At 35.7% G+C, this 12,659-nt stretch overlaps 1 protein-coding gene across 1 annotated transcript in view; it reads left to right on the forward strand.

Moving 5' to 3' along the window:
* The first annotated feature begins 10,720 nt into the window (after positions 1 to 10,720).
* LOC147832150 (uncharacterized) overlaps positions 10,721 to 12,659 on the forward strand; it is a 5,777-nt gene continuing 3,838 nt past the window's right edge. The window contains 2 exon segments of the mRNA XM_087297915.1: positions 10,721 to 11,028; positions 11,122 to 11,278. Of these exon segments, the coding sequence (XP_087154041.1) occupies positions 10,825 to 11,028; positions 11,122 to 11,278 (361 nt within the window). The 5' untranslated portion in view covers positions 10,721 to 10,824.

The following is a 12,659-nucleotide window of genomic DNA, read 5'->3' on the forward strand; positions in this document are numbered from 1 at the left end:
CTAAAACAAAAAGAATGAAGCCTTTTATTGGCTGAAGCGGTTTTTATCACTAGCTGTATGAGACCTCAGAATAAGCTTTTCCCAGCCAGCAGAGGGCTAAAATTAATCAGTAATGCAAACTCAGTCAGAGACACAGATTTTCACTTGCAACTTGTTTAACATGTTCAATATTGCATGAAATGTTGTCTGAAACAAGAAGAATGAGGCCTTTTAGGGGCTGAAGCTGCTTTTATCACTAGCTGTATAAGACCTCAGAATAAGCTTTTCCCAGCCAGCAGAGAGGTCAAATTAAGCAGTAATGCAATCTCAGTCAGAGACACAGATTTTCACTTGCAACTTGCTTTAACATGTTCAACACTGCATGAAATGTTGTCTAAAACAAAAAGAATGATGCTGTTTAGTGGCTGAAGTTGTTTTTATCATTTGGTGAATTAGAGCTCAGATTAAGCTTTTCCCAGCCAGCAGAGAGCTCAAATTAAGCAGTAATGCAAACTCAGTCAGACACAGATTTTCACTTGCAACTTGCTTTAACATGTTCAATATTGCATGAAATGTTGTCTGAAACAAAAAGAATGAGGCCTTTTAGTGGCTGAAGCTGATTTTATCACTTGCTGTATGAGACCTCAGAATTAGCTTTTCTCAGCCAGCAGAGAGGTCAAATTAAGCAGTAATGCAAACTCTGTCAGAGACACAGATTTTCACTTGCAACTTGCTTTAACATGTTCAACACTGCATGAAATGTTGTCTGAAACAAAAAGAATGATGCTGTTTAGTGGCTGAAGCTGTTTTTATCACTTGGTGAATTAGAGCTCAGAATAAGCTTTTTCCAGCCAGAAGAGGGCCCATATTAAGCAGTAATGCAAACTCAGTCAGAGACACAGATTTTCACTTGCAACTTGTTTTAACATGTTTAACATTGCATGAAATGTTGTCTAAAACAAAAAGAATGAAGCCTTTTAGTGGCTGAAGCTGTTTTTATCACTAGCTGTGTGAGACCTCAGTATAAGCTTTTCCCAGCCAGCAGAGAGCTCAAATTAAGCAGTAATGCAAACTCTGTCAGAGACACAGAATTTCACTTGCAACTTGCTTTAACATGTTCAATATTGCATGAAATGTTGTCCGAAACAAAAAGAATGAGGCCTTTTAGTGGCTGAAGCTGATTTTATCACTTGCCGTATGAGACCTCAGAATAAGCTTTTCCCAGCCAGCAGAGAGGTCAAATTAAGAAGTAATGCAAACTCTGTCAGAGACACAGATTTTCACTTGCAACTTGCTTTAACATGTTTAACATTGCATGAAATGTTGTCTAAAACAAAAAGAATGAAGCCTTTTATTGGCTGAAGCGGTTTTTATCACTAGCTGTATGAGACCTCAGAATAAGCTTTTCCCAGCCAGCAGAGAGCTAAAATTAATCAGTAATGCAAACTCAGTCAGAGACACAGATTTTCACTTGCAACTTGTTTAACATGTTCAATATTGCATGAAATGTTGTCTGAAACAAGAAGAATGAGGCATTTTAAGGGCTGAAGCTGCTTTTATCACTAGCTGTATGAGACCTCAGAATAAGCTTTTCCCAGCCAGCAGAGAGGTCAAATTAAGCAGTAATGCAAACTCAGTCAGAGACACAGATTTTCACTTGCAACTTGCTTTAACATGTTCAACACTGCATGAAATGTTGTCTAAAACAAAAAGAATGATGCTGTTTAGTGGCTGAAGCTGTTTTTATCATTTGGTGAATTAGAGCTCAGATTAAGCTTTTCCCAGCCAGCAGAGAGCTCAAATTAAGCAGTAATGCAAACTCAGTCAGAGACACAGATTTTCACTTGCAACTTGCTTTAACATGTTTAAAATTGCATGAAATGTTGTCTAAAACAAAAAGAATGAAGCCTTTTACTGGCTGAAGCTGTTTTTTCACTAGCTGTATGAGTCCTCAGAATATGCTTTTCCCAGCCAGCAGAGATGTTAAATTAAGCAGTAATGCAAATTCAGTCAGAGACACAGATTTTCACTTGCAACTAGCTTTAACATGCTCAACACTGCATGAAATGTTGTCTAAAACAAAAAGAATGATGCTGTTTAGGTGCTAAAGTTGTTTTTATCACTTGGTGAATTAGAGCACAGAATAAGCTTTTCCCAGCCAGCAGAGAGGTCAAATTAAGCAGTAATGCAAACTCAGTCAGAGACACAGATTTTCACTTGCAACTTGCTTTAACATGTTCAACACTGCATAAAATGTTGTCTGAAAAAAAGAATGAAGCCTTTTAGTGGCTGAAGCTGTTTTTATCATTAGCTGTATGATACCTCAGAATATGCTTTTCCCAGCCAGCAGAGAGGTCAAATTAAGCAGTAATGCAAATTCAGTCAGAGACACAGATTTTCACTTGCAACTAGCTTTAACATGCTCAACACTGCATGAAATGTTGTCTAAAACAAAAAGAATGATGCTGTTTAGGTGCTAAAGTTGTTTTTATCACTTGGTGAATTAGAGCACAGAATAAGCTTTTCCCAGCCAGCAGAGAGGTCAAATTAAGCAGTAATGCAAACTCAGTCAGAGACACAGATTTTCACTTGCAACTTGCTTTAACATGTTCAACATTGCATGAAATGTTGTCTGAAACAAAAAGAATGATGCTGTTTAGTGGCTGAAGCTCTTTTCATCACTTGGTGAATTAGAGCTCAGAATAAGCTTTTCACATCCAGAAGAGGGCCCAAATTAAGCAGTAATGCAAACTCAGTTAGAGACACAGATTTTCACTTGCAACTTGCTTTAACATGTTCAACATTGCATGAAATGTTGTCTGAAACCAAAAGAATGAGGCCTTTTAGTGGCTGAAGCTGTTTTTATCACTAGCTGTATGAGACCTCAGAATAAGCTTTCCCAGCCAGCAGAGAGGTCAAATTAAGCAGTAATGCAAATTCAGTCAGAGACACAGATTTTCACTTGAAACTTGCTTTAACATGTTCAACATTGCATGAAATGTTGTCTAAAACAAAAAGAATGAAGCCTTTTATTGGCTGAAGCGGTTTTTATCACTAGCTGTATGAGACCTCAGAATAAGCTTTTCCCAGCCAGCAGAGGGCTAAAATTAATCAGTAATGCAAACTCAGTCAGAGACACAGATTTTCACTTGCAACTTGTTTAACATGTTCAATATTGCATGAAATGTTGTCTGAAACAAGAAGAATGAGGCCTTTTAGGGGCTGAAGCTGCTTTTATCACTAGCTGTATGAGACCTCAGAATAAGCTTTTCCCAGCCAGCAGAGAGGTCAAATTAAGCAGTAATGCAATCTCAGTCAGAGACACAGATTTTCACTTGCAACTTGCTTTAACATGTTCAACACTGCATGAAATGTTGTCTAAAACAAAAAGAATGATGCTGTTTAGTGGCTGAAGTTGTTTTTATCATTTGGTGAATTAGAGCTCAGATTAAGCTTTTCCCAGCCAGCAGAGAGCTCAAATTAAGCAGTAATGCAAACTCAGTCAGAGACACAGATTTTCACTTGCAACTTGCTTTAACATGTTTAAAATTGCATGAAATGTTTTCTAAAACAAAAAGAATGAAGCCTTTTACTGGCTGAAGCTGTTTTTATCACTAGCTGTATGAGTCCTCAGAATATGCTTTTCCCAGCCAGCAGAGATGTTAAATTAAGCAGTAATGCAAACTCAGTCAGAGACACAGATTTTCACTTGCAACTTGCTTTAACGTGTTCAATATTGCATGAAATGTTGTCTGAAACAAAAAGAATAAGGCCTTTTACTGGCTAAAGCTGATTTTATCACTTGCTGTATGAGACCTCAGAATATGCTTTTCCCAGCCAGCAGAGAGGTCAAATTAAGCAGTAATGCAAACTCAGTAAGAGACACAGATTTTCACTTGAAACTTGCTTTAACATGTTTAACATTGCAAGAAATGTTTTCTAAAACAAAAAGAATGAAGCCTTTTAGTGGCTGAAGCTGTTTTTATTACTAGCTGTATGAAACCTCAGAATAAGCTTTTCCCAGCAAGAAGAGAGGTCAAATTAAGCAGTAATGCAAACTCAGTCAGAGACACAGATTTTAACTTGCAACTTGCTTTAACATGTTCAATATTGCATGAAATGTTGTCTAAAAACAAAAAGAATGAGGCCTTTTAGTGGCTGAATCTGATTTTATCACTTGCTGTATGAGACCTCAGAATAAGATTTTCCCAGCCAGCAGAGAGTTCAAATTAAGCAGTAATGCAAACTCTGTCAGAGACACAGATTTTCACATGCAACTTGCTTTAACATGTTCAACACTGCATGAAATGTTGTCTGAAAAAAAAGAATGAAGCCTTTTAGTGGCTGAAGCTGTTTTTATCATTAGCTGTATGATACCTCAGAATATGCTTTTCCCAGCCAGCAGAGAGGTCAAATTAAGCAGTAATGCAAATTCAGTCAGAGACACAGATTTTCACTTGCAACTAGCTTTAACCAACCCTATCTCACAGCGAAATCGTACGAATTCGTACGTAGTAACCAAGTGGCTAAATCGTACGAATTCGTACGAGCTGGGTCGTACGAATTCGTACGATTTATTCACCGCCTTTAGATCACCTGTAAATTCGTACGAATTCGTACGATTTAATCAAGCGCCATCTCATGGGTTTTTTTCTTCTCGTTTGCAAACCATCGCGATATTTACTGCAGTTTGCATATGCCACTTCTTGGTAAGTACACTGTAACACGGCTCCTAAATCTATATATGTGCATTAGCAGTAATTTATCAATAAGAAATTAATGCTATTGTTTGCTGGATGTCATCAGTCATCTGTGCGTCTGTATTTTTGTGCGTTTTTACCTTGTGACGTATACCCGCGTAAAATACTATAGTAATTTATAGTAAATACTAGCGAACGGTTTTGTTGATTCTTGAGTTGCTATGGTAACTAAACAGCTGCAGTAATGTAAACAAATTACTCAATACTTTACCACGTTTTAACTAGGGTATATTATATACACCAAAGTTACTGTGGTAAAAGCTTGTATACCACGGTACTTTTTTTCCCAATAGTCAATACTACAGTATGCTGTAGTATTCGTTATCAAAGTCTTGTATTGCAAGTTTTAAAATAGAATGCACTTTGCTATATGATTCAAAACGTTGCAGTATTTATTTGCAAATTATTATAGTATTGTACATGTGGAAATGCTTATGTATAGTTATTTACAGTACTGTTATTTGCTTTGTCTTGCAGATACTCTCACTCTCATCACATTCATCTATTCTTCATTCCATTAAATACAACACAACGGCTCTTTTAAGAGCCATCATTAGCTAAAATCTCACTCAATTTCTCTCTCTCTCTCTCTCTCTCGTGCGCATGTGTGGACGAATGTGGAGCGAGTGTGATTCACGGAGAGGGGCTGTGGAATCTTTTGTATTTCCTCACCTTAAGGTTTGGTGAATTTACACCTTTTCACTTTAATCGATTTACTGTGTCACTGTTTCTACCTGGTATATGGTCACAAAGCACTAAAAAGGGAAAAGGGATCTGATCGGAGTCGCCAGTTTGGAACTGGCGGCTTTGATGATGGCGGAGAACGCCAATCTGGAGCAACTCAGCCGGCGGCACGGTTTAAAAGTGCCGGTCCGAGCTGAATGTCCTGTCGAAAAGGTTGTTTTGGCGATAGCTGAGGTTGTTGGTCATGATAGTATTAGATCGGCGTCTAGGATGAATGGCGCGGTTGTGGTGTTTCTGGATAAAGTTGAAAAAGTTAACGAAATTGTTGAAAGTGGTTTAGTACTTAATGATAGTTTTGTTAAAGTCTTTCCGCTTGTTAATCCAGCGAGAAAAGTCGTGCTCTCTAATGTACCTCCGTTTATCAGTGATGAAGCGTTGCAACGTGAGCTGTCAAGGTATGGACAGTTCGCGTCTGCAATAAAGAAAATTCCACTAGGTTGCAAGTCTCCGTTGCTAAAGCATGTAGTTTCTTTCCGTCGGCAAGTTTACATGATTTTGAGGTCAGACGTAGAAGAAATAAATGCTGCTTTCAAATTCAGAGTAGATGGGTTTGAATATGTGATATTTGCAACGACTGAAAATATGAAGTGTTACGGCTGCGGAAGAGAGGGGCATTTAGTGCGCGCCTGTACTGAACGAGTAAATGAAGCAAGCATAACAAACGCAAATGTTTCTCTAAATCAAGATGAAAATCAAGATATTAATGTAGAAGAACAGGACGGGATTAATGAAAATCCAGAAAGTATTGAGAAAGAAGACAAAGGAAAAAATGGAGAAACAGCAGAATCAACAAATAATGAAGTAATGGAAGTTGAAATTGATGAGGTGGAGAATGATTTCTTTAGAGAAGAAGAAAATCTATTTAAAGTACCAGCAGTGAAAAGAAAATCTAATTCTTGTGAAAAAACAGAGAAGTCAAAGAAAAAGACACAAAATGAGAAAAACATACAGAGCTCTGAGATATCCGATTCAGAAAGTGAGCAAGAATTGGTAGGAGCAATGCAGGACGATAAGCAAGATGAAAGTGGTTATAGCCTTGAACGAATGAAAAATTTCTTACAGCGTACAAAAGGCATGAGAAATGTTGAGGTGATAGAATTTTTTCCTGATATATCTCTGTTTATTGATTCAGCAAAATTTCTAATGAAGCAAAAAGGTGAAGAATGCTTGTCAAATCCAGAGGTATACAGGTTAAAAAAAATTGTGCAGAAGGTACGTTCCCAAAGAGCACAGAATGATTCACAAGAGTAATTTGTTAATATGCTGCATATTTTTTTGCTGTTTTTTTCTCCCCATCATGAGCAGCATTAAAATTGCATCACTTAATGTTAATGGTATGAGAAATGTAAAAAAGAGGATGCATATATATGATTTAATTAAATTAAAACAAATAGACATAGTGTTTTTACAAGAAACGCACAGTACAAAAGAGGATGAAGTTGATTGGCAAAAGGATTGGGAAGGAAATATTTATTTTAGTCACAAGACTGCTGTTAGTGCTGGGATAGCTGTGTTGTTTTCTAAAAGTTTCTTACCAATATCTTGTGACTCTTTTGAAATAATAGAAGGTAGGGTGCTTAAACTGGTTGTAAAATTTGAAAACATTACTATGGAATTAATAAATGTTTACGCTCCTGTTAAACCAATAGAAAGGATGTTGTTTTTGGAGACACTGTCTAACTATCTTAAGCAATGTGAAGTAGGAAATATTGTATTACTTGCGGGTGATTTTAATTGCACAGGTTATGACATTGATAGAAATCACATTGAACCTCATGCAGCGTCAAGACAGAAATTGCTACATATAATGAAATCCCACCAACTTTGTGATATTTGGAGGAATTTTCATTTTAAAGAAAAACAATACACATGGTCTCATATTAAGGAAAATTGTGTTTCATTGGCCAGGTTGGATCATTTTTACTGCTTTAAGCATCAGTTGCAGTGTTTTAAATCTTGTGATATTTATCCTGTTGGTTGCTCTGATCACTCTATGGTTGAAGTTTGTATGTATATTAAATCTGTAAAATATAAGAGTGCATATTGGCATTTTAATAGTACATTGATTGAAGATGCTTTTTTTAGAAAATGTTTATTTTCTTTTTGGTTAGGGTGGAGAACTCAAAAATGCAATTATACCTCCATACAACAATGGTGGGATATTGGCAAATTAAAAATACAAGAACTATGTAAACAGTATACTTCTAATGTCACTAAGGACATCATACAAAACATAAAGAATTTAGAAAAAGATATTGCTGAACTTCAGTTTTTGAGTGAAGTTTTAAGAGGTCAAGGTCACATGCAAATACTTAAGAATAAAAAAAATGAACTAGCCAATTTGTTGGACAATAGAGCTCAAGGAGCGTTGGTTAGGTCGAGATTTCAGAATATTTCTGAAATGGATTCCCCGTCCAAATTTTTCTTTGGTTTGGAAAAGAGAAATGGCCAAAGAAAAAATATTCAGTGCTTACAGTCTGTGGATGGAACGGATTTGACTATGGATTCTGATATTCGAAAAAGGGCTGTGGGTTTTTATAAAGAGCTGTATGCATGTGATTATGTGGAGGACCAGTCAATCAATCAGTTTCTTGTAGATCTCCCACAAGTGACTAAAGAGTCATTTGCTGACCTTGTGTGTCCTCTAACTACAGAGGAACTTTTTAAGGCATTGCAAAGTATGAAGAATGGTAAAGCTCCAGGCTTAGATGGGCTGCCTGTGGAGTTTTACAAAGCTTACTGGTTCTTCTTGGGAGAAGACTTGTTAGAGGTGTTAAGCAACAGCTTGAGTAAAGGAAAACTGCCTGTAAGTTGCAGGAGAGCAGTCTTAACACTACTCCCAAAGAAAGGTGACCTCAAGGAGGTTAAAAACTGGAGACCAGTGGCCTTGTTATGCACTGACTACAAGATTTTATCAAAAGCTTTGGCCAATAGACTAAGAGAAGTAATGGGACAGGTAATTCATATAGATCAATCTTATTGTGTGCCCAATAGATCAATAGTAGACAACATATCATTGATCAGAGATGTGATTGAAGTTTCTAAAATCTTTGGATTGAAGGTGGGTTTATTGACTCTAGACCAGGAAAAAGCATTTGACCGGGTCGAACATCAGTTTTTATGGAACACTTTTGAGGCCTTTGGATTCCCAATTGTTTTTATTGACATGATTAAGGTGTTATATAGTGATATTGGAAGTATACTGAAAATCAATGGTGGTTTGTCTGTTCCTTTTAAAATTAATAGAGGAATACGTCAGGGTTGTGCATTATCAGGGATGCTCTATTCAATAGCTTTAGAACCTTTGTTAAATAAAATAAGAAGAGAATTGGAAGGTTTTAAATGTGAAAATCTCTTTCCACCAGTAAAACTGTCAGCGTATGCTGATGATATAATGGTGCTATTTAATGGCCAAAATGATATAAATAAGTTAGTTGATATTGTGACTAATTATGGCAAGTTTTCATCTGCAAGAATTAATTGGGGGAAAAGTGCAGCTTGTCTTGTAGGACAATGGGAAAGAGAAATATTGTTTTTGCCAGGTGGAATGAGTTGGTCAAAGAATACATTAAAATATTTGGGCATTTACTTGGGGGATGAAGCAACTAATCAAAAAAATTGGGAAAATATATGTGATATTGTTGATGGAAGACTAGAAAGATGGAGATGGTTATTACCAAAAATGTCTTTTAGGGGGAGAGCCTTAATTATAAATAATTTAGTTGCATCCTCTTTATGGCATAAACTGTCTGTTTTAGAGCCACCTGCTGGAATTTTAGAAAAAATACAAGCCAAATTGATAGATTTTTTTTGGAATAAATTACATTGGGTACCTAGAGCTGTGCTATACCTTCCAAAAGAAGAAGGTGGACAAGGTATTATAGATTTGATGAGTAGAAAAGCAGCTTTTAGGCTACAATTTGTACAAAAGTTTCTATATAAATCAGATGTGGTTTGGACTAGCATAACGAGTTGTCTTTTAGGTAAAGTTGGTGGATGGGGTTTTGGAAAGAACCTTTTTTTGTTGGACTGTTCTAAATTTGATTTAAAGTGTATATCTCCTTTCTATGAGAGTGTTAGAAGAGCCTGGTGTTTAGTAAAGAATAAAAGAATGTTGTCTCATAACTCTTTATATTGGTTTTTAGAAGAACCACTAATAAATGGCGCACGCTTGGACCTTTGTGATGATAAAACACCTGGTTTAAAACAGTTGCTTTTTAATGCAAAAATGACAAAAATGAAGAACTTGATAGAAGTTGCGGGGGATAATCTGGACAATGCTGATGCAGTCGCTCAAAGACTGAATATAAGATCAACAAGAAAAGTTCATTTATTGCTCAAAAAACTAAGAGAGACATTGAGTCAAGAAGACTGGAACTTTTTATCATTACGAACAGTGCCAAATATAATGGATTCGTTTCCAAGTTTGGTCCTACAACAAAATCCTTCAGGAATGGAGAGTTTAAAGACTTCAAGAGACATTATTTTTGATTCAATGGGAGGCAAGATTCTGTATAAGATTTGTGTAAAAGTGATAAACAAAGAAAAATTACAATGTGTTGATACACCATGGAGAGAACATTTAAATGTTGATAGTGATGTTATGCCTGTTTGGAGTTCAGTTTACAAACCACCATTGACTAAAAATGTTGGAGATCTTCAGTGGAGGGTGTTAAAGGGTATTATTGCAGTCAATGCTTTTATCTCAATACTGAATCCAACTGTGCCTGACAAATGTCCTTTTTGTGATGAACGAGAGACAATTTTTCATTGTTTTATGCATTGTGAAAGACTGGGGTCTTTATTCAATTTATTGGAGGTTATTTTCCTTTCCGTTGATGAGATGTTTACAAAAACGATGTTTGTGTTTGGTTTTAAATATGGAAAGAAAGAAAAAGGAAAAGGGCGTCTGTTAAATTTTATATTAGGACAAGCAAAAATGGCCATATACATGAGTAGGAGGCACAAGATTTTGTATGAGACCAATCATAAAGTTGAACTGATTTTTAAAGGGCTTATCAGAGCAAGAATAAGGCATGATTTTAATTTTTATTTGTCAATGAACGAGTTGGACAAGTTTGAAGACATGTGGAGTGTAAAAAATATGTTGTGTTGGGTTGAAAATAATGTATTGATTTTTGAAGAAAATGTAGTGTGATTTTGAAATGTGTTTGTTTAAAGCAATGAAACATGTTGTAGTTTAAAATTTTTGTATTAAATAAAAGTGTATTCTCTCTCTCTCTCTTTCTCTCTCTCTCTCTCTCTCTCTCTCTCTCTCTCTCTCTCTCATACTCTTCATCTTCTTCTCACACTCTCTCTCTCACACAACAAACTTACAAAGATGGCACCTGGAGCCACAACACGCCACTGTGATTTCTGCAACAAAGAAATTGGCAGTGCCTCAAAAACATGCAAGTACTGTGGAAAGAAGGTTAAACAGAAGCGAAACGTTGAGGACCAAAAAAAAAAATTTGATGATCTGTGGGCTACCAAATTAAAAAAAGATGGCAATACATGCAAAATAATGAATTCTGTGGACTTACTAGTACGTTTTATTTAATTTATTTTTGTTTCATTAAAGTAACTTTTTTTGATAAAGACAACTCTTATTCAAAACATTTTGTTTTTCTCTTCTCAGCTCCATAAGTTGGAATTGCTTGGTGTGTCACCCATCCTTTTTATTTCTACACAACGAGGCCAGCACCGTACTACCAAAATATTTGCTAAAAACAAATACCTTCAGAGCCATCCCTCATTACAAGTGATGCAGAAACTTTATGAGGCTGTGATAAGAGGTATTTATTTTGTACATTTGCATTCACATTTTAAAAATCTGTTCTTACATTTATTCATTACAAGTTTTTGTATAGCACAGTTCACTGCACATACCATCAAAGACTCTTTTTAACACTATTCTCATAGGGTTTGAGTGTCTACATACATAGACAGCACATTGTTTTTTTTAAGTGGATATTTAAAATATTTTCAATGTTTTATATTTTGTTAGACATACAGTATCATCCTTGCAACTGTTTTTAACCGTCCAAAATAAGTGAGGGGGGAATTGTTTTTACTCTGATAGTCAGTGCAAGTAAAAAATATGTCATATATGCATTAAAAAACAGTACTTTCTCTAAAAGTACATCTTATCAAAATATGATACTTAGGTTTTATTCTAATTAGGTGCCAATAAGGCCAAATAGCAAAGAGACACTAAAAATTCAGAAAAAAAAAAAACACATTGGGCCTTAAGAGGCTGTAATGTTAAAGCAGAAAGTACCTGTTTAAATATTATGTTTATTACTTTTTGGGGTTCCATCACAAGTGTGTCAAAACAATGGTGATTGAACCAAAGTAGCAAAACTTGCCTTGAAGAGAAATGTTTGCAAAATCTGTTTAGAGGCTGGTGATGGGCCATAATGGTATCTACAGTGGCATCATCATCGAACCATAGAAACGTTGTGCAATTCGCTGTATTTTCATGTTTCAAGCTACAAATTTTTGAATCACATATGAACAAAAAACAGAGATATGATCTTTTAAAACTCTCATGTCCATATCAGAGCTGCAATATGTTAATTTTTACATCTATCTTGTGGATATTCCTCTGTGATTTAGTCATTAGTGACGGCATTATAGCGTTTAAGTGTCTGCTTTTATATTTATTGTTTTTTGGTTAGATTAAAATTTGCTGTTAATGAAAACAGCACTTCTGCTATTTATAGTTTGATTTTGCATTTTAATTCATACTGTCATTGCACTTAACCTGCAAATTAGAACAGGAAATGTATAAAAAGCATACATACACACACTCACAGTTAAAGTTACCATAGACACATCCATAAACTTCTCCTTTCTTGCTGTTCTTTCTCTGAAGGAATTCTGTTGAAGAGCAGAGCAGATATGTCTCTTGTCAGTTGGTAATGCTATATCTTATTGCACAACAATTGTCAGTTTTTTTGGCTTAAAGTTGAGAAATTACTTAGCCCATGACTTGGCGTTCAGCAAGAGATAATGATGTTTTGCCCACCAGTAAAGCGTTTCCCTAACGGTGTGATGGCATGTGAAAACAATTAATTAGTGACAGGTGTACTGAACTGTGGGAGAGGATTTGTAACAAAATTAAAAGAACATATTAAAAGAGAACATATAAAGAAAACTGACTGGTATGTTTTT

The sequence above is a fragment of the Danio rerio genome, chromosome 20 (genome assembly GCF_052040795.2).
Source record: "Danio rerio strain M-AB ecotype USA chromosome 20, GRCz13ab, whole genome shotgun sequence".
Taxonomy (NCBI): domain Eukaryota; kingdom Metazoa; phylum Chordata; class Actinopteri; order Cypriniformes; family Danionidae; genus Danio; species Danio rerio.